General features: G+C 42.2%; 3 protein-coding genes across 4 annotated transcripts; 2 read left to right on the top strand and 1 right to left on the bottom strand.

The window, feature by feature from the left end:
* The first annotated feature begins 198 nt into the window (after window positions 1-198).
* Window positions 199-3,160, top strand: plekhj1 (pleckstrin homology domain containing, family J member 1). The gene is made up of 6 exons (XM_079284470.1): window positions 199-522; window positions 715-782; window positions 918-984; window positions 1,210-1,300; window positions 1,450-1,513; window positions 2,122-3,160. The coding sequence occupies exons 1-6, from the start codon at window positions 429-431 to the stop codon at window positions 2,212-2,214; spliced, it is 477 nt and encodes a 158-aa protein (XP_079140596.1). The 5' UTR covers window positions 199-428; the 3' UTR covers window positions 2,215-3,160.
* Window positions 3,161-3,738: 578 nt separating this feature from the next.
* Window positions 3,739-10,299, top strand: LOC306789588 (fizzy-related protein homolog). Of its 2 annotated transcripts, XM_079285605.1 has the most exons (15): window positions 3,747-3,876; window positions 4,384-4,427; window positions 4,855-4,928; window positions 5,312-5,440; window positions 5,620-5,683; window positions 6,377-6,507; window positions 6,607-6,692; window positions 6,787-6,970; window positions 7,205-7,270; window positions 7,489-7,591; window positions 7,736-7,920; window positions 8,029-8,262; window positions 8,407-8,511; window positions 8,650-8,742; window positions 8,882-10,299. In XM_079285605.1, the coding sequence occupies exons 3-15, from the start codon at window positions 4,860-4,862 to the stop codon at window positions 8,921-8,923; spliced, it is 1,491 nt and encodes a 496-aa protein (XP_079141731.1). In that variant the 5' UTR covers window positions 3,747-3,876; window positions 4,384-4,427; window positions 4,855-4,859; the 3' UTR covers window positions 8,924-10,299. The 2 variants fall into 2 exon arrangements, with proteins under 2 accessions (XP_079141730.1, XP_079141731.1); XM_079285604.1 differs by lacking the exon at window positions 4,384-4,427 and having other exon boundaries at window positions 3,739-3,876.
* A 10,968-nt stretch (window positions 10,300-21,267) lies between these two features.
* On the bottom strand, window positions 21,268-25,755 carry LOC306788785 (spindlin-Z-like). Its single transcript, XM_079284440.1, has 5 exons — window positions 25,669-25,755; window positions 24,988-25,029; window positions 24,008-24,267; window positions 23,289-23,522; window positions 21,268-22,823 (listed from the first exon to the last, which is right to left on the bottom strand). Exons 2-5 carry the CDS (start codon window positions 25,005-25,007, stop codon window positions 22,618-22,620), a joined length of 720 nt encoding a protein of 239 aa, XP_079140566.1. The 5' UTR covers window positions 25,008-25,029; window positions 25,669-25,755; the 3' UTR covers window positions 21,268-22,617.
* Window positions 25,756-26,218: the final 463 nt, after the last annotated feature.

Consider the following 26,218-nt stretch of genomic DNA (forward strand, 5'->3'; position numbering starts at 1 on the left):
TCTATTCATCCATGTAGTTAATTCCATGTTTGTCATAACAGTAAACATGACATTTTATTGTCACTAAAACAGGTTGCCTCGTAAGCGTTCACGGTTCGTAAACGCACTATTCGTCTAGTTTGACCCTCACCGACTACCGTAAGTTACTATTACAGAGAGGAGTGTCTCTACCAATCCGAGAGGAAGGTGTGTGTGTGTGTGTGTCCGGTGTGTGGCATGAAGGAGAAGTCCGTCTCTACTGTATTTGCTTGATACAGAAATTACTAAACACACCCCGTCACACTTCACGAACACAAGATAGCGAGACAGCGACGTTAAACCGACGGGTATTCACCGTTGTTACCCCCATTAGTATGCTGTCGGTGGGAATGGCTCGGCCGCAGCCAAAGTATCCACTTTAACCTGCTTTTACTGCGTCAGTGACCGCGATGCGTTTCAACGAGAAGGAGCTGGTGTCCCTGAGCCGCCAGCCCTCAGAGAGGGCAGCCGAGCTGGGGATGCGAGGACCCAAGAAAGGAGAAGGTAACGCGGTTCATTACTGTCACGACTCAGCTCTCATCACGTCCACTTCCGTTTCATGTAGTGTGGACAGCACACAGCGAATGCTAGTAGGACCAGCCACCACCAAAGATGGTTCAAGTTCATGTTATTCACCAGCTGTGTACAGTCTGTGTTGTGAAATCTCATCTCAGTTTCCCTTTGGTTATTATACAGTTGTAAAGAAGAGGTTGGTGAAACTCGTCGTTAACTTCCTCTTTTACTTCAGAACTGATGAGGAGGAGGTCAGTTGAGTAATACTCCATATTTCATTTATTGCCACAGCATTTCCTTTATGCATTCATGGCCTTACCTGTTCCTCATGAGGAAGTGAAACCATTTCTTGCTAAAGACAACATTATTAACTTTGTATTCGTCAGCCAATTGGAGCTTTGCTGCTGGAGCAGTGTCGGGTGGAGAGGGAGGACAGTCAGAGCTTCTCTATTGGTGAGTTAACTCACATTCACATGACTCACCCTCACTTTCTCTCTCGCTGACTGCTTTCAAATCCTCTAGTGTAAATAAGTGGATTCACGTTTGTGCTGATGCTATTCAAAATGCATTGTTGATATGTTTGCTTGACACCGAACGCGTATCCATTACTTATGACTTTATATTACAGTTTGTGCATTTTGTGTATTTGTGAGTCACTTTGTGTGTTTCTCTCTGCAGCATTTCTGGATGAAGCAGAGAGGAAGTATCTATTTGAGTGTGACTCAGAAGAGCAGTGTGGGGAGTGGGTGGACTCCATTATCAAGGCCAGGTAGGTCTGACACTTTCCATCCTAGTACAACAGATACCACAATCATATACACATGTTTGGGTATAATCTGAAAACAATAATGCTCCCAAACAGGGGATGGTCCCCCCCCCCCCTAATGTCAAGTTAATTTGTCATCTCATCTCTTGCAGTTACGAGTTCATGAGGAAGAACCTGATATTCTATCGAACTGAAATCCACCGGCTCACCGGCAAGGTAAGGTCCGTCACAGCGGCTTGTTGAGGCACTAAACGGCACACAGACGGCGCTTCTATCGAACAGTGTCGCACTAGAGAGGAGTTATGTGTGAAAGTGTATTCGTGCCATGCTACTGAAATGCGCAGTATCAACAGAAGATAGTGTAGGAAGATTCAGAAGTTTAGGTTTTATTTAACGATGTTTTGCTGTTGATATTTATGCCACAACCCCCCAAAACAATAGAGATATGTGGGCTTTCATTTGCGGTGCTCAAAGCCTACATTAAGTACTTTAGAAACACTTAAAAGCAATATTTCTTTTCAGAAAGAATCTCATGAGCACTCAGGATGACCCAGAGACCTTGAAATGGTTCTCAATAAAAACAGTTTATAGCAAAGTCTGCGAAGAAATATGGTTGTTGAGGTTGTTAAATGTAATGTAAAGAGCCAGTAATTCAATGTCACTCACCTAAATTGTACTGTGACCGAGGCAGAAGTCTCAAAGATATGAAAACCCAAACTAAACATTTAAAAAAAAGTTTGATTCTGCGTCAATAACAGGGAATTTGCTTTGAACACTCTAAGTATTAGTTTTATGAAAGTCTTTCCTCTTGTCCTTCCTCACAGGACCCCTTGGAGCAGTACGGTATATCGGACGAAACTCGCTTCCAGGTCAACAACGGCCTGCAACTCCTGCCGAGGGACACTTCCTCCCTGTAGACCAGCGACTGGTGTCCAGATGTACATTTCTCTTTTCATTTTAGTTCGCCCTGCCATTCCAACAATCTCTCCTCACTGGTTTTGAGAACCATGGCATTACCATAAGCACACATGCTTTTTAGATCTTCACTGCTCTGAATGTATTTAGTGTGTCTCCAGACATACAGAGACATTGTTATGCACATGTTATAGCTCAGTATCTGCGGCCACGCTCAATCATTACAGGGAACACAGGACTGTTGAACTTGACACTTTCTTATTTTCGGTTTAGGGGATTTTCATGTAATTTTCTTTATCATTTTCAGACCTTTTCTCGGTTATTTGGTTGTCAGTTTAAAACATGTTTTCTACTGGACATACTGTCCTGTGTGTGATTTGAGAGGATCTTAATGTAATTGTGCTGTAGAGCTGCGGCTGTGACTTTCTTTGAGGACTGGTTGTAATATGAGCGAGTAAATGTAAAAGCTGTTTGAAGAAGCTCATGATTATTGCCCAATTCAGAAAAAGACGTAAGCAGTATTTGAACTGCATGGGCCCTTTGATCTGCTGAGTTGAGCCACACAATTTACTCCAGTTTTGCTTAAAAGAAAAAAGCTACCCCTATTTAGACTATTTAGTTTTAAAAACTATACTTTTGCACATATTGTTGGGTTTCTTTTTTAGAATATCAGTACTGTACTTTAATCTACTGTATGTTTTCTGTGGCACTTTGAATCAGATTCCAGGTAAGCCGTTGGACCCGGCTCTTGACGTGGTTTTAATATCTCACCAACTTCTTCGTCAGTTCACGAGCAGTCCAGAGTCCACAAACAGGATATGTTGTTGAATGTGTCTTTATTTTTAAGCTTTTGCACATGAAATGTGTTTAGTCTGTTTTTACTTCATGTTAGATTATATGTGTTTCACTTACATATATATATTTTTTTTTACTAATAAAGCCATTTGAAAGATACTGCAAATCGATGTGGTTTGTCAACTGTTAACTGGAATGAATTTGTCAATTTGTGTATAATGGTCAGTCCAACAATGTCCTGGCAATGGTGCTGCGACGTGTGTCCAAGACCATTGCACAGATTGAGAATGACCATCACCTTCAATGCATAGAAGCCACACTATGAGACCGTGTCCAGTTTATCATGAAACACAGTTGTGCCGGTTCAGTGGATCATTTGTCAAATCAGTCATCAAGATGTGATAAGATATGGTAATAAAGTTTAAAATATATGTTATACTGTCACAATGAGGTGACTGACAATCAGCAGCTAAAACTCATTTGCTGTGTGAAACATGAAGCTGTGTTATTTGCTTCATGTTAATTGCTTTTTGTCTTGCAAGATTCATATTTTTAATGGATCATGTTTTAGCTGTACAATTATTTTTTAACAAAAAGAGATGACGTAACTGCTGAAGACGAGCGAGTATTCGCGACAGTGACACGTTTCCTTAGCAACGCAAAATGTGTGATTCAAAAAACAGCGACGTCACATCCTTCCCGTGATGCTTAGCGGGCCCAAATTGAACGATCGGCAAAAGAAAACAATTGTATTTTGCATGCTCTGTTTTAAAGAGTCAAACGCACAAAACAAGATATTTCCACTGGAATTAACACCGCACAGAAAAACACTTTAACGGTGCGCAACGGGACGGTTTAATCCGGGCACGGTGGGTGTTAATGAAAGAGTAGATTGTGAACAAACAACGTTGCTAATGTATTAGCCGGACCGCTAGCGTGTTTTACGTTAGGTCAAGCAGCTGAGCTAGCGTTAGCAAAGCTTTGTATGCTGGGTGACTGAATAATAAGGTTTTTAAATAACTTTAGCGTCACGATTACAGACCGACAATGACCACCACACCCGAGTTTGTTGTTTCATGTAACCAGCGAGCTAAAACCTCCAGTCAACGTTACAAGTTTCTTTCGTGAACTAACGTTAGTTAATGTTGTTGGCAAAAGACTGATCACATGTAACTACTATAACTGCTGTCATTGTCGTTTACGAACGGATTTACTGCTAGTTAGCTAGTTTAAGTAGGGTTTACATGAAGGCACGAGAGTTTAACAGTTGTTTGTCTACCGTTATATCTAGGAATGATCATTAAAGGCCCCTTTTCAAGTTTTCATTACCATCCAGTTAAATGTACTGTTATTTGCTTTTCCTAATGGGTCGATAGCGGAGGAACATCCTCTGACGAGTGAGATCCTCAGTCACCCTTCAGTAAGTCAATTCAGTGAAGTGGATCGTTTATTTTGTCAAATGATATAGGTTAGGCTATCACTACACTGACGTGTTTCGTATTGAAGTTTATTAATCAATAAGTTGATCTACAGAAAACTAATAACAGAAATATTGATGAGCCACCTGGAAAATGCAGGTTCCACCTTCTTAAACATGAGCATACTCCTTTTCTTGGTTGGATATTGTTAAAAATAATAAGTAGATCAAAATTAATTAAACCCTCCATGGTGACATTTCCTTTTGCTCAACAGTCATTCATGAGCTGAATATGCTGTCAGTATCAGGACTAATCAGAAGTCAGCAAGTCATGGCTATGAGAGTACCAGTGTCCAGTGTCTGACATGAGCATTCAGGGAACTGTTGAACGGTTTTACAAATGTGTTGATCAGTCTTGACCTGTTTCCAGGCATCATGGATCAGGACTATGAATGCAGGCTGCTCAGGCAGATCAACATTCAAAATGAGAACGCGAGCCCCATAGTAAGTACATTATACACACACTTGTACATAAAGGAGCTGTGTTTCCTCCACTATTGCACGATGGTAGCGCCTCCCAAAGAGGATTATTAACGAGCAAAGGAGATGGTGTTACTCTCCATCTGTTAGCAGAATACACGTTTTAACAGGCCAGTCTCTTTTTTCTTTTGACGATGTCATTAGTGTTGAGTGAAAACAAGACCTCACCAGCAAAATGACTGGGTTTTGTGAATGATGCCTCCTGTTGTTGACACCTCAGACAAATGCACCATCTGCCACCTAAATGATCTTCCTGCCTCGACCAAGTTTTCACATCCCTGTCCAAGGCCTGTTTGCACTTGGCCTCCAGTCAGAAAATGCTTTCTCCTCTCACCCAACTTGTGTAGAAAGCGGTAGGAGCGGTGCGGGCTCTGACACCCACCAGCTCCCCCCTGTCCTCCCCGAGCAAGCACGGCGATCGCTTTATTCCCTCCCGGGCCGGAGCCAACTGGAGTGTCAACTTCCACCGCATCAATGTGAGCCTGCCGCAATACACCCAGGACTTCACCGTCTTTCCTACCAAAAGAACAGTGTTCTCAGGATCAAAGTGTTTATTATAGCTTACAAAGGAAAACACCTCACCCCTTGACATTCTTCTTTTGCTCGTCTGTAATTGCTGTCAATGGTTTTTTATTTATTCCATTTTCTGATGTAGGAAATTGAAAAGTCGCACAATCAAAACAGAAAAACCAAAGATGGCACAACCGACAGCAACAAAGGTAATCAATCCACCTTTATATCCAGGAACTAGTCAGGGGACAAGTTTCAATCCTGGATCGTGATACAATGTTTTTCTCTTCAGTTTCGTCGCTACTGTGATGTATTGAAGATGGCTAGTGCTGACATTTCATGATCCATTACTTGTTTGGTCTATAAAATGTCAGCAAATAAAAAATAATACCATTGATATACAATTATAAAAGAATAAGAAATTAGACATTTGCAAGCTTTGAATTTTTTGCTTGAAAAACTACTTAAATGTCTAATTGATTATCAACATTGATGCGGATTGATTTTCTGTCGATCGGCTCTAAAGATGCCTCTCACAATATTTTCTTTCACTGTGACACTTAAGTTATTATAGGAAAAATATTATGATATCAATGCACTCCTGAGTTATCCTATGACTGTCTGCCTCTAAAAGACAAATGCTCTGGTGTGAGTCTTGTCTCTTTTTCAGCTCATTTCTGTCTGCTCCAGTCCAAGTTGATAATTTGACCGTCTCTTGTTTACTAAGCCTGGATAGGCTCATGGAAGCTGGAGATAGGGACGAAACAAAGCTTTGTGAACAAATTCTCTCTGATCTTCAAAATGGGAGAGAGGGCTGTAAAATTGCAGAGGGAGCCGTGTTTGAACTTAATCATTCCGACGGCCCGGTTTGATTTCCCCTCTGTCTCTTCCTTTGCCTGCAGCGGACGGTCTGGCTTACTCGGCTCTACTGAAGAACGAGCTGCTGGGAGCGGGCATCGAGAAAGTCCAGGACCCCCAGTCAGAAGACCGCCGTCTGCAGCCATCTACTCCAGCCAAGAGAAGCCTTTTTAGTGTAAAAATAGTTACCGTGGCTGCAACTTTTAATGCACTCGTTTCATGGGGAGTTTTTTTTAAATCCTGAATCGGTAATCATCCGTTTTGTGTTTTGTAGTATTCTGTAAGTGCAAAGAGGACTCTGCCAGAAGAGGATGGAAACACAGTCTCTCCATATTCTCTATCACCTGTCAGTAGCAACAGGTAATATGTTTTCCATGTCATTACTCAATTTCTATCTCTTTAATTTTGGAAAAGTAGCATCGTATTAATCATGTTGTTGTGTTGTGCATTGCAGCCAGAAACTGCTCCGGTCGCCAAGAAAACCTACACGCAAAATATCCAAAATACCTTTTAAAGTCTTGGATGCTCCAGAGCTCCAGGACGACTTCTACCTCAACTTAGTGGACTGGTCCTCTCTGAATGTACTCAGCGTTGGACTGGGTACCTGCGTCTACCTGTGGAGTGCCTGCACTAGCCAGGTGTGTGTGTGTGATCTGTCAACACTGACACTCAGCAAAGCAATGAGACAGCGAGGCAAATGAACTAAGAGTGTACATTTCTCTCTTAAATAATGTTTCCCATCACACTGGATCTCTCGATCACAGGCTTCACTGGTTGTGTATCACACATTAATTAAAAGAGTCTGAGGATGTAACTCAGCTGCCTCTTGGACGTCATGTTGATCTGTCTTGTTTTCCTCACCATCTTTTCAGGTGACACGTCTATGCGATCTTTCTGTAGAAGGAGATTCTGTAACGTCGGTGGGCTGGTCCGAGAGGGTGAGTTTGAGTCATCTATTATCATCTTTTCAAATTGTTGTCAGGCAACATCAAAAAAACTCACATTTTGACGAATCAAGCACAGAGTTGGTGACAAAGTTACTGGGGTTTTGGGTGTGTAGGTGTAAAACTCCCGTTCTTTGTTTCAGTCTTTAGTCTTGAAGTCATTTTTCGACTCTTGGTGAGTATGATATTCAAAGTGTGCCGTCTATTTTTAGGGTAACCTGGTGGCGGTGGGGACTCATAAAGGCTATGTACAGATCTGGGATGCAGCAGCAGGAAAAAAGCTCTCTGTACTAGAGGGACACACAGCCAGAGTGGGTGAGTTAAGTGGCTGGAGCGACGAAGGCGGAACGTTGGAGTACCGTAGATGTTACAACCTTCATTCATTTCACAGTTGTTTAGCAACATCTCTCATTCGCAGTCGGTGAATCCTCTTCCCTTCGATTTCATTCTTTGCGCCAGGTGCGTTGGCATGGAACGCGGACCAGCTGTCGTCTGGGAGCCGAGATCGGGTGATCCTCCAGCGGGACATCAGGGCCCCGCCTCTCCAGTCAGAGCGCCGTCTCCAAGGACACAGACAGGAAGTCTGCGGGCTCAAGTGGAGCACAGACCACCAGCTGCTAGCCTCGGGTGGAAATGACAACAAGGTATGCAGTCGGAGAATCTCGCCTGTCTGTGAGCCACGCGTCAGTATCGGGACCACTTTTCTCATAAAACAGCATTTCTCTCCCCTCGTCCCAACCTGCTGTCTGTAGCTACTTGTGTGGAACCACTCGAGCGTCCTCCCGGTGCAGCAGTACACGGAGCACTTGGCTGCAGTGAAGGCCATCGCCTGGTCTCCCCACCAGCACGGCCTGCTGGCCTCCGGAGGCGGCACCGCCGACCGCTGCATCCGCTTCTGGAACACTCTGACTGGCCAGCCCTTACAGTGCACAGACACCGGCTCTCAGGTCTGCAACCTGGCCTGGTCCAAGCACACCAATGAACTGGTGAGTCGCCCGGAGTTATGCTAGCCAATGATACAGCATCTTATGCGTTCTCTTTCCATAGTGAAGTTGCTATTTGCACACTATGGTGATTGAGGCGACTCCTGAGTGTGTTGGTGAATATGTGAAAAACACTCTTTTCTGCAGGTCAGCACACATGGTTATTCCCAGAACCAGATCCTGGTGTGGAAGTATCCCTCTCTCACTCAAGTGGCTAAACTTACTGGACATTCCTACAGAGTGCTCTACCTGGTCAGTACATACTCTGTGTATTTGTGCATCTGTCTGCAGAACAATGGGCCACATACAAGGACATTTTTGTATTCTTATCTCAACTTTCTTTTATATAACTTTCTGTATATTCAGTGTATAATAATAGTGTATTTGCAGGCCATGTCCCCCGACGGAGAGGCCATTGTGACGGGAGCGGGAGATGAAACACTTCGGTTTTGGAACGTCTTTAGCAAGATGAGATCCACTAAGGTCTTTATCCTTTTCCATTTCTCATTTCACGTTGAAGATCCCGTTCTCTGTTCTATACCTTTATCCGTCTGTCAGGTTTTATTCACAGTGGTCTTTGTCTTACCACCTCCGCCTTCTTCTCTCTTCCTCCCTGTTTTAGGAATCCGTGTCAGTGCTGAACCTCTTCACCAGGATCCGGTAGTTAGCGAGCCACTCTACGACGAGGGGATATTGCCGGGAAGGGAATTTAACTTTGCATGTATCAAACTGTCAATGGGCCCCTTCTTTTGAGTATTTACCTCAGTAGTCTGCAGAGGGCCCCCCTCGATCGCTCTTAGTTATTTAGCTAAGTTGTAGCTGGAGGTGGGAGGGAGCTGGAGAGATGCACAGCCTGAGTGTCGAGGGCAGAGGAGATACGCATGTACAGTATTCCACTTCCCCCTTAATGATGGAGCCACTGGCTCATCCAACAGACCGGGGATCTCTGATGACGAGGACAATGGGGGGGGGGGGGGGGGGGTAATGTTTTGTTTACAGACTGACAGTGTGCTTTCCTGCCAAATATTGAGTTTGTCCTTTTGTTTGTCTTATTTATTTAATTTAGTTTTTTTTTTTTTTGGTATTTTAAAAACATTTTAAAAATGTATCCCTAATAGTTCTGAAGGCTGGCAGATTTTCTTTTATGTGTGTAACTGCAGTTTTTGATCTGATCTGTGGAGTATGTTTGCAGAACAAATCCAGACTTGTCTTTTTGTATTTTACTGAGAGATAATAATGTTTCACGTACACTGATAACCGATCACATCATCCTGAGCCGAGAACTGTAAATGCTTAACTAGTTTTGGACAAATCGGCCTGATCTATTTTTATTTATTTTTTACATTCAGTAAATTAAACATTATTGGTTCACACGTTTTATAATCTAATCTGAAGAAAAGTGTTTTAAATCAAGTGGGACATCTTAGAACAAAATACTTCTTTGGTTACACTATACATAAGAGTATATTCTTCAGTGGAAAATCAGGCATGGGAATTTAAAATGAAAACACTTTGTCTTATCAGTGTAGTTTGTAACAGTAACTAAAGCACAATAAAAACATTTGGGATTAAATCAGAGTGAAAGTGCTGCTCGTGCAGAGCTGCTGCTTTGTGTTGTGTCTGAGGTATTCAAGCTTGAGGCACTTTTCCTATTTCACAACGTGTCTGTTGCGCAGTCATGCAATTGTACTTTATTTTTGTTATATAAATTTCATATCTGCAGCATTCCCCCCCCCCCCCCCCCCAATTTTGATTATCACTTTTCCTCATTGGAATGTTTGAGTCGACTTGGCGTGCCACATTTAAACAAATGCTATTTATTTGTGTTGTGAAGAAAGGTTATTGTACAGAAATGGCATGTTTGTTTACTAATATCTGGGGGAAGTTGATGGGCAGTTTCACTGCCAGACTTCATGGAAATTTATTTGAATACCACTTCAAAATCAAGACAATGCTGCAAACTTGAATTACAGAAAGAATGTTAAAAATAAATATTTCTGTACTGAGAGATAATCAACAATTAAACGATCATATCTTGTACCTGATGTCGTCGCTGTTTTATTGTGCAACAACTTGAGTGAAATGCTGCTGGGAAGTAAAAAGGGCGATCTCATCGTTGTGTCATTCGATCTCACTCGGGCCAGATCAATGAATCGATCTCATAAACAAGTATTTGGTGCCGAGCCAAACTATAGAGCTTCATAACTACAAAACACAGGAATGATCCACAGTGCTGCACTGCGTGTTCCTTCATTACCATGAACATGGCCACTGTAGCTTTTGCTAATTCTGTTTTGGTACTATAAATATTCACGAGAGAACCAAATGTGTATTTCTCTCCTCAATAAATGCACTATTTATTGTTGTTTAAAGCTCATATTGATTGAACATTTTTATGTAGACGAACAATAAAAAATTAAAAGAACATCCACAGAGCTTTTAGAAATGTGCTTTTCCTTAAAATATATATATATATTATGGTAATGAATTAATCACGTAGGAGGGAGGGAGAGAGCAACATCTCTTGGTGGAATGTTATCAACTGTGCGCAGCTGTTGAATGAAATGATTTGCCTTTTTCAAAAAGAAAATAAACCACATATTTGTTCCCAATTTTTAACGTTTCTTGGAAAGGAACCAATGGGCTTGAGGCTGAATGCCACGCGCAGGCTAGAGAACTCAGAAAAGTACAGAACAGCATTGCTGGTTTTATTTTTTTCATGGGATTTGCTGACAGTAAAAATGATATCACGCTTCAATTCAATTTCAGAAGATCCCAAAAGAAGTTCATCTGAATTATGGCCTATACCTTTTTAAGAGCACGAAGAGAACTTCACATCTGTTGCATTCTAATGTGAAGTTATGGGTTCTCGTGATTGTGAAAGCCGTAGCGTATAATTCACATGTTGTACATATTGTGCAGAATAATCTGTCTTCTGTTTTTTTTCTCCACTCAATTGATCTGTTTTTCCTAAAGTTTCAAAGTGAACACCAGAGGGAGCCATCCTCTGAACAGACACTGCTGCTACCACACCCATACTATCAGCCTTAACAACAGCACACTGAAGGTGAGAATCAGGTTTAACACTCAGTAGAGGAGTATCCTGTCTTTATAACACGCTATGCAGAAAGTGAAACATCCCAACAAATTATATCTGATTTCATTGTATCCTCAGTTACGCATGGAAAATTAGAGTTTTTAATGGCTGCAAAACATCCTGTGGCTTCCCTCACCTTCACTGCAAGTCTGGACATTTTAATATTACCAGTCCAGCCCACACTAATTTCACCCAGAGCCCGAAAAATAATGAATGCCCACCGCCTCCCACAACTCCTACACCTCTGCTTGTGCCATGTGGTCTAACCAAAATCCCTCTTTATGAGGTTGTGTGTGTTTAATGACGTCAACCTGCCAGGATACAGAGGAAAATTTGCCTGTATAGCTAAATCTGCCACATTTACCTGTTGGCTCATGTTAATGAATTGGCATTGTGAGTAAAAAAACAACTGAGGGGTCTAAATACATGAAGAAAAATGGACTTTAAATGCTTCCAATCTTGTGCTTTTGCTATAATTTACAGATAGATATCAGAAAGTGGCTAATACTGAATACTGGCTGGCTATTAATAAGATGGACTGAAAAAACGAAAGGTCTTTTTTGTAAAGTCTTTTTCAGTGTGATGAAGATCAGGTGCTGTCCTCTGACTCAGCTCCTCTCAACGCCAGAGAGCCTGAGCTTTTCTCTCCTTCAGACTCCATTATAATGTCATCTAAATAGCATGCATAGTCCATTATAGTGATCAGATAACTCATCTGAATGGAAGACATTGAACACAGTCTTCCAGCTCGTCTGTGGCTCTTGGTGGGCAGATGTTAAAAATAAGCCCTGAAAGCAGAGGGTAGGACAGACAGGGATTGCTAATATGCATAATCCTACCTCCTGATGTTTCTATCAAGAGGCACGGAGTGTGATGTTCCCTATACAGCTAAAGCCTCACAACACAGAGAGCAGGATCTTCCCCCAGGTTGCTCCATAAGCCAGACTCCTGAGTTGTATTGATAAACTGCCTATTAAGTATCAAAGGATCACGGCTTTTGTGAGAACTGATGGCTGCACCCAGGCTTCTTTTGTCATTTTTTCAGAACACATGGAGGGTGGGGGGCGTGGGGTGAATCAGTCATGCGCCTTATTGATAAATAGACACTAGTCACTCACCCCAGCAGACGCATTGCATTCATAAACTGGGGGTTAGGGTGTTCCTCCACAGCCCAACTATGATGAGCCCTGCTGTGATGACTACTCCATTCATTGATTAATAGTGTGGTGCCCATGAATTCATGAGAGTGATTCAAGTCATACACTATGAAATACATTCTGCCCAGAATTAAAAGGGCCCCCAACAGCTGTAGATTATGATGTTTAGATATGACAACTATTGAATAATGTTACGATTCGAACTCATACCCCGAAATAATGGAAACCCGGACTAACTGTCAGGATCCAGGATCCCTGTCTGCCTCCAGACACCTCCCATGGCCGCACCCTTAATCGTGCACGGCTGAGGACACTCAAGCCGATCACCTCCTGCAGCCTGACACACCAGACTCAGGGCCCCTTAATGAGTATCCTGCCACTACATAAGCTCTGGCCCTGCAGTCTGGGAGTGTCAGGTCGTACCGTCTTTAACCCGCTGAAACCCCGTGGCATCCTCTGCCCTCCTTGTGATTGTGGATACACTCCGCCGCTCTGCCCTCCTTGTGGTCTACGGATTACACTCTGTCGACTCCAGTATCGAGCCACGGGACTTCACGCCGTCAACTCACCAGCCCTCCAGTGTCGAGCCACGGGCCTCACACCGTCGATCTGCCGCTCGGGTGTCGGACCACGGGCTCCACACCAGCGACCCACCTGTCTAAATAAAACCCGATTAACATTCACTTCTGTCTCCTGTGGTCTTGCGTTTGGGTCCTATCTGTGAACTCCCGTGACACTAACAGGCTGAGGAACAGCTTCTTCCCCAGAGCGGTTTCCTCCATCGCTGCTATACGCTTCCATCACGATGTCGTGGGTCGGGATTGTGGGAATACAGTATATGGTTGTAAACAGTAACCTTAGTATAAGCGAAGTGCAGACGGGATTAACGAGCCAGTGGCGCAGGCGACGGGCTCATGCTGCCGGGGGCAAAGTTATTACTTTACTAAATTAGTATGGTGAAAACAATAGACTCTATAAAAGGTTTCCTGTGTAGGCGATCCACTCGTGCTCCTTGACTCCAGAGAAGTGAAGTTCGTTTGTAAAGTTATCCAGCAGCCAAAGTCAACTTCATTCAATGAGCGTCTGCATGCCGCTGGCGACATGCTCGAGCGTGCAAAGCCCTGAAAGTCCGCCCCTGTTCCCCGGTTGATTCAAAGTGTGTTAACATTGAACGTGTCCTCTGTCAAAATACAACCAAATTCAACAAGGCACTCCCTTTGGTCCTCAGCAGTACACCACGTTGCGTAAAGTAGATCAGATGAGTGGTTCTTACTTTATGCTAAGGACGTACAAACATACAGAGGTTCCTTAGATCAAATAAATGGGTTCCAGTTTAGATAGATAGATAGATATAAACTTTATTCATCCCCAGGGGGCAAATAGTTTGTAGCAGCAGCAATTTAAATAGTAAAATAAAATTGAACGTAAGGAAATGCACAATATATACAGTACAATAGAATAACAGAGCAGATATTGAATTTGAAGGAATAGAATAATACAATTTAAAAAACTGAACAGTAGTGCAAGGATCACCAACAACAAGCAACAACCGTGTGCGGTGTTGTAGTCATTTGAAGGACGATGATCTGGCCAGAGGTGATTTGTTATCGAATCTAATAGCAGTGGGCAGGAATGTTCTCCTGGATCTTTCCTTGTGACAGCAGAGCTGGATCAGTCTGTTGGAGAAAGTGCTCCGCTGTCCCTGCAGGAGGTGGTGGATAGGGTGATCCGGGTTATCCAATATGGATAATAGTTTCTTCAGTGTCCTCCTCTCCACCACCTCTTCCAGATTGTCTTGTTTGCAGCCAATGATGGAGCCGGCCTTCTTAACTATAGTTCGTTAAGTCTGTTCTTGCAGCTCCAATGCTGCTCCCCCAGCAGACTACGGAGAAGTAAAGTACACTGGCCACAACAGGCTGGTAGAACATCTCCAGCATCTTGCTGCACACGTTGAAGGATCGAAGTTTCCTCAAGAAAAAGAGTCGACTCATCCCCTTCTTGTACACAGCGTTGATGTTGATCTTCCAGTTCAGTCTGCTGTCGATGGAGACACCCACTTGTACTCCTCCACCATGTCCACATCCTCTCCCAGAACTCTCAGCGGTTAGGTCCTTGCAAATAAAAATGTACAGCTTTACAAATATGAATAGTTGCTTCCTTTTCTCTGCATTTGACTGAATACTGAAAACATGATTTCAAAACACCCCAGAGGACTTTGGTAAGTTGTTTAGTATATTTTTTTAAATGTTCTAATCAAAGTGGAAACACTTGTTAGATGGAGCTCTAAAATGTAGACTCGGCAACATGTAACCATTAGACTCACATGGAGTTATTAACAGGTTTCTTTTGCATTTGTTTTCAAGTCATTGCTGCATGTGACAGCCTTTCATTTTGGTGAATTTAATTGTATTCAGCCAAGCCGTTTTTTTCCAAAGCAATTCATTTTACCAATTACAATTTCCAGTGCCCTTAAGGTATGTAACGTCACTCTTGTTGTTTCCCGCACCAATTCATTTTATACATAATCTTGATCTGAACAATTCAGGTTTAATTCAATTACTTCTGAGCTCCTCACCCCACGGTGCTCAGTATTTCACACTCTTGGGACACATTTCAATTTAATTTGTATTCATGTGTGTGTGTGTGTGTGACAGATTTTTCTTCGATCAGATTAAAATTTACGCGCTAATTTAAAGTTAGAAAACGGCATTGATTTAACCATCAGTCCATAAATAGAAAGGTATGCCCCATCGACATGCATACCCCCCCCCCCCATGTTTTATTCATATGCATCCTAGACCTTCATATAATATAATTTGGCTGCTGGTTTTGGGCCGCACCCTTAACAAGGTCTGGAGGGGAGAAAAAAATCAGCGTCAATTGGCCTCCCCTTGCAGTCGTCACTCCACCTCGTCCCGCCTCCTCGCTGTCTTCTCCGGGCAGCAGACGTATATATAAACACGCTGATCCATCTTCCCCCAGCCTACCCAGTAACATCACGTTAACCAGTACACGGAGCTCAGATGGGAGGGCGCAACAGCCCCAGATCGTGTCAGATTTCAACAGAAAAACCACCCACAGTCCAAGAGACGCAGCCGTGTCTACTCATCCAGCCCACGCGGCACAACATTGTGTCGGCGTCACCTGTTGTTTTCATCGACACACGGTAAGTCCACCACTTACAGCCTTTGTCCTGCTCCTTATATTAAGCGAATGCAATGTTATAGGCTGTTCAATTGCCAAATATTCATATGTTTGAATTGTCTCTCGCTCCACAACCTTTTCTCTTCTTTTTTTTTTGCACTTCAGGATTTAAAAACAAATATGATGAAGCAAAATAAAAAAGCCTCCGAGTCATATAAGGAAAACACGAATAGCTGTTTGAATCCCGACGGCGTCTACTGGAAATTAAATGACAATCCCTTCCTCCTCTTCCTGCCTCGCCTGGGAGGTGGAGGGAATGTGTATCATGTCGTCATGTTTCCGTGATTTGAGAGCGAGAGAGAGAGAAAAGAAAAAAAAGATATGTGACCTTACTTTTAGATGAGGAGCAGGGCCGCTGCACATTAAATGTGTCACATAGCAGAGGTCTGTTGGCTATCCAACCTGAGAGAAAACTTCGGTGCAGCAACAGGTGGCATGTTTTTTCTTCTTCTTTTTTTCCCGGGCCGAGATGCTGAGGAGGAGATGTGGAAGACGTGGAAGGAAGTAGGGCGTCATTCAGCACCGAGACACTGGACAGCTCCCACGTCGAAGGGCTCGTTTCTCTTTAGCTGCGATCGGAGTAACAGGTTCATTCGTCGCTTTTACAGCTCACATTTTAAATCATGTCAACGTGTCCTGTGAATATTAACACAATCTAATGCTCAGCATTCAAATGTCCCTGCTGATTGGAAACTAAATGGACGATTTTTGAGAGGCAGATGCTTGAATGTGAAGCAAAAAAAGTATTTATTTTCAATTGTCTTTAATCAACACTATACAGCAAAATGACTCTAGTGACTATTGTTGATTGTCTTCTCTTGGTCAAAATAGAGTGTTGTCTCTGCTCAGCACTCCTCTTTTCTCTAGTTTACACTCACAGACCCCCCTTTCCCTCCTTCCTTGCTTCCTTCCTTCCTCTCACTAAACTGTCCCCATCTTCCCATCCCCCTCTTCCACTGACTCCCAGTCTTGTTGCATAGCTACCAGCTCAGAAACATACTGGAGATGCAGGACAATCCGTCTGTCTCTTTTCTCTGCCTCTTCCAGTCCAAATGAGACTTATGGGAAAGACAGCACATATCACTGAGTTGACGGCCTGCGTTCACATTTCCATTTTCTCATTCTAAATGGGGTGTAATTGCAAATTGTGCACAGCTTGGGGCTTCTGTTCGTTGCATATGGTGAACAACGTTTATTCTAAGTGCTGTGATCCTCTCTGTGCCTCCCCTCCTCCTGTCTCCCTCTTTTGAGAGGAGCTGAAAGGTTGGCATTACAACAACAAAGGAGGGATGGAATGTCAACAGGCTTCAGAGAGAAACGGGTTGAGGAAAACACAGAGATGGGAATTGCATGTCGTGTTTCCATCTCCGACATCTGAAGTTCACCACCTGTCAACACACCATGAGTCGCATGGGTGCTCTGCAACACCTGAGACACATATCCTGAAATGCTCTGTAACTCTGGGTGTGGAATCGATATATCATGTTTTAACAGGGGAGGGAAGACACCAACTTAAGTATATGTCCTGTGGTGTTACAACTCTTTTTCTTTTAATACAGATTGAAGCAGTGGCTGTGGAGCTCCAAACAAAAAGGAGAGGATGCTTTGGGGAAAGTGTTGGTGGTGCTGAGTGGAAGACTAGTGATTTTGTTGTGAAGCTGATCAAAGAACAACAAGTCCCAGTCTACCTCTCAGCACAAGCAGTGCTCTTCAGTCCACGTCAGCCTCGACCTGCAAGGCTCCTCAATTCAGAATGTGTTCACATTTCAATGTTGGAAGTGTAACGGAGGTTTCCCGTTTAATCAGCTTCAACAATATGTAACCTGCACTTAAAATGTTCTGATGTATCCCTGCCTGCACGCCCCTGTGACTGGGCCTTCATTGTTCATGAAACAGATTTACAAACAATGAAAGGAGCTCCAAAACTTCTGGGAGAAACCGTAGTAATGGCATACATCAGCACATTTTGTACAAAATAGTTTAGTAATAATGTAATTGTTCATTAATTAATCTGCATTTGGCCTTATATCTAGCATTCTTTTATTGGGGAAATAAAACCTGGCTGTAAACCTTTACATGTCTGAATTTCCTCACGTCAGCATCAACATGACAGCATTAAATGAACACGTGCACTACGTCACACACCAGGTGCTGAGAAAATACCATAGAAGAAGAAAAAAACCACTGGTCTTTCCTGGTCTCGTGTCCTACTAACTACTCTCCGTTCTGCACTCAAACGTACTACTCCTGTTAGATGAGATGGCCTGCTTCAGAAAGCTTTACTTAACGCTTTACTATGTCCAACACTTTGAGCACTTAGAGGAAGAAATACACGTCAACCATCAATAAGTGGGCTCTAAATCCCTCTGTGGACTCCAGTGGCTGCCTCAGTCTCTGTAATGGACAGACAGCTCTTGTTTCCCACAGAGAGGGATTTTCTTTCACATGAGTTTTGAGTGACCAGGTGAACAAAGGTCCTCATGGTGGTGTGAGAATACATGAATGCATGCAACTTAGGTCTAATGCCACCAAATGATGAAGATATTACAGAACCAACTATGCAGGAAAACATCCTAATTAAAAGAAGTGTTGGGAGGCTGACCTGACTTCTTGCACGGGGATTAACACAATGCTTCGAAGAAAGCATTTAGTGTGAACATAGTGTCAGTGCTAAGGGCCCATTAGGATCAGAAGTAATGAGGGAATGAGTCTCTTATACACAGTATCCATCCTTTTTGTACATTTTCTTTTTCTTACACTTTGCTGCCAGTTTGTGGTCTTTTATTTGGAGCTTTGATTGATATCAGTAAACAGACGTAAGCATAAAGATATCTACAGTCACAACTCACTAAGAAGTCTGAGCAGCACGCTCACACAACCTGCTCTCTGCTCTGATGCCGTATTCACAAATATGAGCAAATTTATCTCAAACCGGAAAAAATGTATCGTAACAGACTCAGATGTACAACTAAAAGATGTCAAATCCCGATGCTTCAGCATTATGTCAAATGCTTTCAGCTGTGCTTCAACATATGAAAACCAGTGGAGGTGAGCGCAATCATTTCTTAGAAAATGGGAAATTACAATGGATGAAATAAAGACCTGAGGCTTCAGACATTTTTATTGTTTAAAACACATAAATAATCTCTCTGCCCCCCCCCCCCCCAGGATACCTGCATGAGTGACCTCACAGGATCCCCAATTTGACAGAAGGTCAAGCCCACCGCAAACGGAAAAAAGCTCAATCTTAAAAAAAGAGCGATATTTACGTTGAATGTTGTCTGATGAATGCAAGGTAAAGATTGTTCCATTTACCATCATTGAAATCCAAAGCTGACATGAAAGCTATATGTAACATTTGAATGACGAGTCATCTCTGTCTCCGCTGACGCTAGGAATCAATCATGTCATTATCCCCCGTTAATAACAGACCATGCTTACAGCCGGTTTCCACTCAGAAAAGCTTGCACCGTTTAATTAAATATGCGTCGTGGCCGGTCTCATCCACACTGCACCCTGTAGGTCTCCAGATTGGCGGCATGCTGGCTTTTCATATATAAAAACCAGGGACTGGCTTGCGTTGCTAAGCAACACAAAAGAGTCAAGTGCATTTGTTTATTGGCCAATAAGAATGCAGACAAAGTTTCAAGGTTTTCGCAGAAGGTCCTGTAATATTGTAACTCACAGAGTAGAAAAAAAAGATTGTGCTACAACCTTATATTCATTTTTCATGCGAGTGTGTAAATAGAGTTTTGCTTTAAGAGGTTTCTGTCTTCACAGAGCTCAGACGGCTCTCGGCCTGTTTGGTAAAGAGATTAAAAGGCGGTCGATATATTGTTGGTTCAAGCACCAAAGAACATAAACATTTTTTTTTGGAATTAAACTACATTTAAAAACCACTGAGGTGGTCAGCAGTGAATGGCTTTGTTCTGTTAATAAAGAAAGTTACATAGCTGTCCAGTCCTTTGGGCCCCAAAGGACAGAATCACACATCACAGCCATAACCACATATGTGGTGCTTTATTTATCCCGTTTTGCCATGTATCAAAAGTCAAAGAGGGCCTTGTGAGAAGAGATGGTTTCATCGACATGTCTGAACAATGGAAGCAGTCGCCACGTGTCCAGGCTGATGGTTTTCACAAAGAAAGAAAATGCTATAAAATAGTAACGGCTGTGTGAAAGGAAGTGCACAACAGGTGACAAAATGCATCAGACACATTCTCGAGAGCACAGACCTTCTCGTGTAATGCATTTACTCCCTCCTCGTTGTCATTATCTGGGCACCGAGCCTGGCGTGACGGTATGCCAACTGCTCCCCCGCAGTCTGTACTGGCACCTGTCACCAGCACCCTGGCACCTCGGAGGGGCTCTGGGGGAGGGAGAGGCAGTCGGTAGTCAGCATGTGGCTGCATGGGTGGTCTGGTGGAGCAGGAATCGGGGAGAACATGTCTGCTGGTCATCAAAGTGGGACTGACATTTGATGAGCAGACACTCATCAACCCTTTTATGATGCATAAGCTCCACCTCATGGCAGATTGTGCTTGGCATTAAATAATTTCCCACATCTAGGGTCATCTCTAATGTATTTTTGTTGATGATATAAAAATAAACTGTCGTGTGGGACACATAACTGCTGCTTTCAGAAAATAAGGGAAAGCTATTCACTTCAAAATAGCGGCCTTTATGCGCCGCATCTTTTCAGTAATAGCCCACTTTATGAGAATTACAAATAATCAATCTGGGTTATGGCAATGTTTAGCTTAGACAGTGTGTCTACTGTTTAAAAAGAGATTTAGATGATTCTGAAACTGAATCAACTGTGTAAGTTAATAGTTTCTGTTGCCCTGATTTTATTTAAATTTAAATAAAGAAGCTAATCAGGAATCTGATTAAAATAGGTTGCACAAAAAGGGAAGCAGCTGAGCAAGAGGGTAAGTGTTTAGTCAAAGTAAATCCTTAGTTACTTAACCTTTTAAAGCATGACACACACCACTGATTATTCTGCTTGCTACACTTATTTTATGTTTTTAACCATTATTATCTGAGCTCCTTTAAAACAGTTTCAGCCGCACTGGTAATCATGGTAGTGAAATGTCAGAATCCAAATGTTAAATGAATAAGCTAAATTAAAAAGACAGGTGATCGTTTCTCTTTAAGTGTCTGACATGGTCAAAGCAATCCGTCCACCCCACACAGGCCACTAGCATGAAAAGGAAACAAACAAACTCGCCCATTTACATTCTGAATAGCTCAATTGTGCCACTATATCAGCAGTGTGTAGATAGACATAACTGCAGGTCATACGGTCAGAGAATTGGATTATTAATTATAGAGTTTAAAGAGGCAATATCGCCTCAGACAACAATCACAGGGTTAAAAATGTGCTAATCTGATAAATGTGCTTACTACTTGATTGAATTAATGTATTGTACTTTCAATTATTGTGGAGCTGATTCACACGAATGAAAACAAAATAGCCACGCAGGAACAGCATTTAAAAATAACACAACAGGAAAATAATTTTCAAGCAGCTTTGTTTCAAGTTCATAAAAATGTCTCCAATTATATATACAGAACAGGAGAAAACATATTTAGGGTCACAATGAGCAATGTTTTGAGGCTTGAATATTTTGTATCACAGCATTCATTTTTTGGTAAATAATAGACTTCAGAGTCCAAACTTCCAAACAATGTTGAGAGCCAATTTTAACTACATAGTGTGTAGCACAAACACCGTTGAAACAACTCAAAATCAACATTAGTATTTTTTATATATTATCATAATGTAGAAAACTTGCAATTTACATGATGAAACAGAAATATGATGAATGACTTTTTATAATGATCTGTGTTTGATATCCATGATGTGAGACGGTCAAGACGCATCAATGCTTAAACACTTCACTGTGGTGGTGAAATTAGCACACCGGTCAAATGAATATTACTTTTATGTTCAACAAACTGGGACCTACCCAGTGACGCACGTAAAGCACAGCAGGCCAGTTTTAACAAAAAGTTACCGGAAGCACAGCCAGATATTCCAGGAGAAATAAATAGCAGACGTATAAAAGTGAAATGAAATCCGAGTAAAACACAGAGGTAAAGGTAAGAAAGCTGAATTATTTTTAGTTCGATGTGTAGCTTACAAAAGGTATGATTTTAGAGTTTGAAAGTTGCAATATACAAGTTTGATTTAACCAAAACAAAAGTTCCATTTCATCTGCTTTATTTACATTGAAAAGGACTTAAAAGTCATACATTAAGGTCAACTTAAGGCATAATGAGTAGGATATTCTGAAAACATGATGTTTCAAACAAAAACAATCCCTCACAATCATCACCTATGACCCATTAGGAGTGTGTGGCGGTGTCTGTATCTGCAGAGACCCTGCTTCCCTTTGCCTGCATTTTCTATTTTCCTTTCATTTTGGGACCTTTCTGGGCATCAACCTCTGTAAAAACATAGCGATCAGGTGCCAGATCGTAAGCACGCAACCAAGAAGAAGCTACAAAAATGGCAGACAGCGCCGAAACCCCCCTCCCCGCAAAATAGCGACGCGAAATACCAAGAGAACAAAGACGTTTTAAAAAGGCGAGTGAATCTGGTAAGCACCACAACCCTTGTTGAACCAGGGAGGGGCCAACGTTGAATGTTGTTTACAAACCGCAACCGACAAATCGTACTCATTGTGCCTTAAAACACTCAGAATAAAAAAACGAAATGTCTGATGATGTGAGAATGAAAGACGCCACTGGAGGCCAAAGAAACAAAACAAAAAACAAGGCTTCCATTCTTCGGCACACGCTGGAGGAAGACTAAAATCTGTAACACTTTTACAGGTAACGACTGGTCGGGTCACAGATGAGCCGTCAGCTGTAGATGATCCGGGACAGTCAGTACTAGGTGGTCTTCACCAGATCATAGACGTGGATGTGAACGTCATCGTCATATTTGATGTAGTACACCGTGGGCTTGGCTGGGACCTGGTAGCTGACCAAGCCCGTCCTCTTCAGACCGTTATCCGTGACGTACTCCACCTGTTTACCCACAAGGCTCTCTGGCTCCTCACCTGGCTTCCTGTCTGCTGGCAGCAGGTGTTTGTTCTCTGGGTGACGGACAAATATACAGCCAGATAAGTCAGAGAAATAAAAAAATAAAAAATAAGCAGCCAAGTTGAAAAATGTGCAAAGACAACAAACAGCAAGGTTAAGAAAGTAAAGAATCTGCAGTTTGAAGCTGAACCTTGTCCTCTACCAAACATGCTTGCTCCACTTTATTTATTCACTTCTTCTTGTCTCTTCTAATTCCTTGTTCATAGCATTGTCTCTTCGTGATGAGGCACGAGTGTCCATAACAGGACTCTCTGACTATTGAGTCAAGCAGAAACTCCGAAAATTATGGCAAAAAAAAAAGAAAAGAAAAAAAGAAGGCGGCATACAGATTGGAGTGTTCCGTAATGCCGACCATGTAAATTTGTCCTGCCCTCTTCCTCCCACCTTTCCTGGAGGATGTGAAATGTGAAACATTCACAGCGTCATGCATACAAACACTAAATCTCTTGTTACGTTACCCGATTCGGGCAGGACACGTAGATCTCCGTCCTTATAGTCGTCCCACAGCTGGTACATATAGAGCACCGGGTCCTTCTCGTAGGTGATGTAGTACCAGTGGGTCATGATGGGGGCTCGGGACAGCACCATGCCTCGCCACTCGTTTTTCTCACCGTCCTCCTTCTCAAACAGATGCTCCACAGCCCGGCCCACCAGCTCCTCCGCCCCGGGAGGCACCTTGATCTTATTGTTCACTGCGGGAAGAAGACACTTTGAAATGCCTGGTAACTGCAAAACTGTAGTAGGACATTCAAATAATATATTATCTTACAATGCTGACGAAGCACGAATCTGCAAATACTCCTGAACGGACTATCAGTTTTGCTTAATGTTAGCTATAGATTAGCTCACTGAAGTCGACAAATGTTATAGATTAACCAGAGAAATGTTTGACTGATATATCAGATAAAACTAATTCTTCTTCTCCGTAAAAAAGTCGAGTATCGACTTAAGTGTTCACACTGTAAGGGTTATTTATTCAAGTTTTAACCCATCACTTTCTTAATTATTTTATCGTTCATACTAAGACACAAAGTAAGTGATGCGTTTCATGGTTCAGTCAGCCACAACAATAGAAGAACTGTGTAGTTAGCGTTAGCAACGATATTTACCACACTAGAAGAGAATGAGAAAAACACAAGATGTGTCCATAATTAGAGATAGACGTTGTCACACTCACCGACTTTCTCTGTCAACACCTGCAGGTTGGACACCCGGTTGTCTTTGAAGAGCTCGATGCCATACACACAGTCAAAGCCATCATATTTGACCATGTAGAGGGAGCTGTTCACTGTCAGGCGCTCCAGAACGGTGCCTTTCCACTTGGTCACGTTACCCTTCTCCCTCCAGCTGTGCTGAATCCTTCGGCCGAGCAGGTTGTCAGGGTCTGGGCTCAGGGTCGCCGCCGAGCTCTCACTCAGCTCTCCACTGCTACGCTTCCTATGGACGTGGAGGGAGTGAGGTAAGTGTGTAACAGTTGTAGACCTAAAGGCCTTTTCCAAACATCCAGGGTGCCAAATGGGTCCCAAATAGGGAAATGTTAAAAATGCACACACAGGTTTATGCCTGTCATGTATTTAATATTCACATATGTCTTGCTACAGCTGGTTTAGTCATCTTCCCACTGATGAAACCTTACATTAGTGTGTTTACACACACCATTACTAATACAGCTTTATCTGAGCCAACGGTGCTGTCAAATCACAGCTAAAATGTAATCCATAGGGTCGGACTAGTCAGACTAATTCAACATATCAATAGTATTTGTAGTGGTTATGATGTGGCAATGCATTAGACTCCACATACTATATTTTAAATAAAAGTATATATTACATGATATTATGTATTACAAAAACCTATTCATTGTACTCAATGTAAATGTGATGTGATCTTTAAGAGCTGAAATAAGCAAGAACATAGTACAAACGATGGTAAACAGTTTGAGAATAATATTAAGTTTAAAGCCACGAGGCTGTGATTTGAATTTAAGAAGAAAACTAGAAACACTTGGAATAAAGTTAATGTTAAAAGTAATATTTGTTACAGAGGAGTCACAGACCACAGTAGAATATCTCCTGCTGTGTAGAGCTACGTGCATATAAAAGTACAGTCATACAATACATCTGGGTCAAAGAGTTGTATCAGACTGTGTGATCCTACCTGCCCCGTTTCTTTGACATGTTTCCATAAAGTCACACAACCCTGCGAGACACAAGACAGTTCAGTTAGCCAATAAGACCAGCTGCCACGCTCAAATTATTCTCTAACCTTCATACATATTAATTAAAATAGTGTTAAGTTGATTTAATGTTACTCAGCAGGTCTGCTGCCCCGAGCTATGTCAACCACAACCATGCAAATGAGCCAACAGACCCGCAGTACCGGATGTAAACAACGTGTAATGCTAGCTAACGTAGCTCAAGGCTAATATAGACTAGCGTTACAGGTTATATATTTATACAGCTAACCGTATAGCAAAACATGTGTAACTTCAGAAAGACTAGCTGACTAAATCTCGACGTGTCGAGTGTCGTGGGGAATGTGTGTCTACAGAGAGTCTAACATGGTAAACAGCCGGGTAGCCGACGTTAATAGATACGTTCAGTAACTGTTTATGTTACACGAGTAACATTTCTGAGGATTTGACTCGTGTATTTCAACACATTAAGCTAGCTGAACAAAAGGAAATGCATCGCCATGTAGGCGCTGATTTTGCACACTGGTTGTAGCTTCGAGATTAACGGGCAAAACAAGGACTGAACGTAAGAAATGAACTGACATTTCTAATCACATCGACAAGTTCAATTGGCGGGAGCCGGCAGAATAAAACGTTTGTCCTACCTGATCAATACTTGCACATGTGTTTGTCTTTACAGAGCAGATTCCACCACCTAACACTAACGAAAGGTAGATACACGGAAACGATCCTGATGTGTGGACTACAACTACCAGAAGGAGCTCTCAGCTCTCAAAGCACTCTGGGATTTAAAGTTTTATGTCGTTCCTTTTGATTTGGGGCAATCGTGAAGAAATCCAGAGCAAAGTGTCATCACATTTGCTTAGTCCAGTGTTTTATGTATTTTAGACCAGTTCGATATTCGTATTAACACTTTGTTCTCTTTTAGATGTTTAGGATATGGTGACGCTAACAAAGCATTGAAACTACATTTCCCAACATCCACCACAGAGCAAGCACACATTTTTTCTTAAGTCGATGACTGCTCCACACTTACATACGGAAGCCCATTTCAGACACTGTTGGAAAAACAGATCCTGTAAATCATAACAATGAGAAACTATCTGAAAAAAAGAATGAATTAGCTTCTCAATATTTTAACGTGGTGTCTTAAAATAATGACAAACATTCTCATTTTGACTCAGTATCTCATTA

The sequence above is a fragment of the Melanostigma gelatinosum genome (genome assembly GCF_949748355.1).
Source record: "Melanostigma gelatinosum genome assembly, chromosome: 15".
Taxonomy (NCBI): Eukaryota; Metazoa; Chordata; class Actinopteri; order Perciformes; family Zoarcidae; genus Melanostigma; species Melanostigma gelatinosum.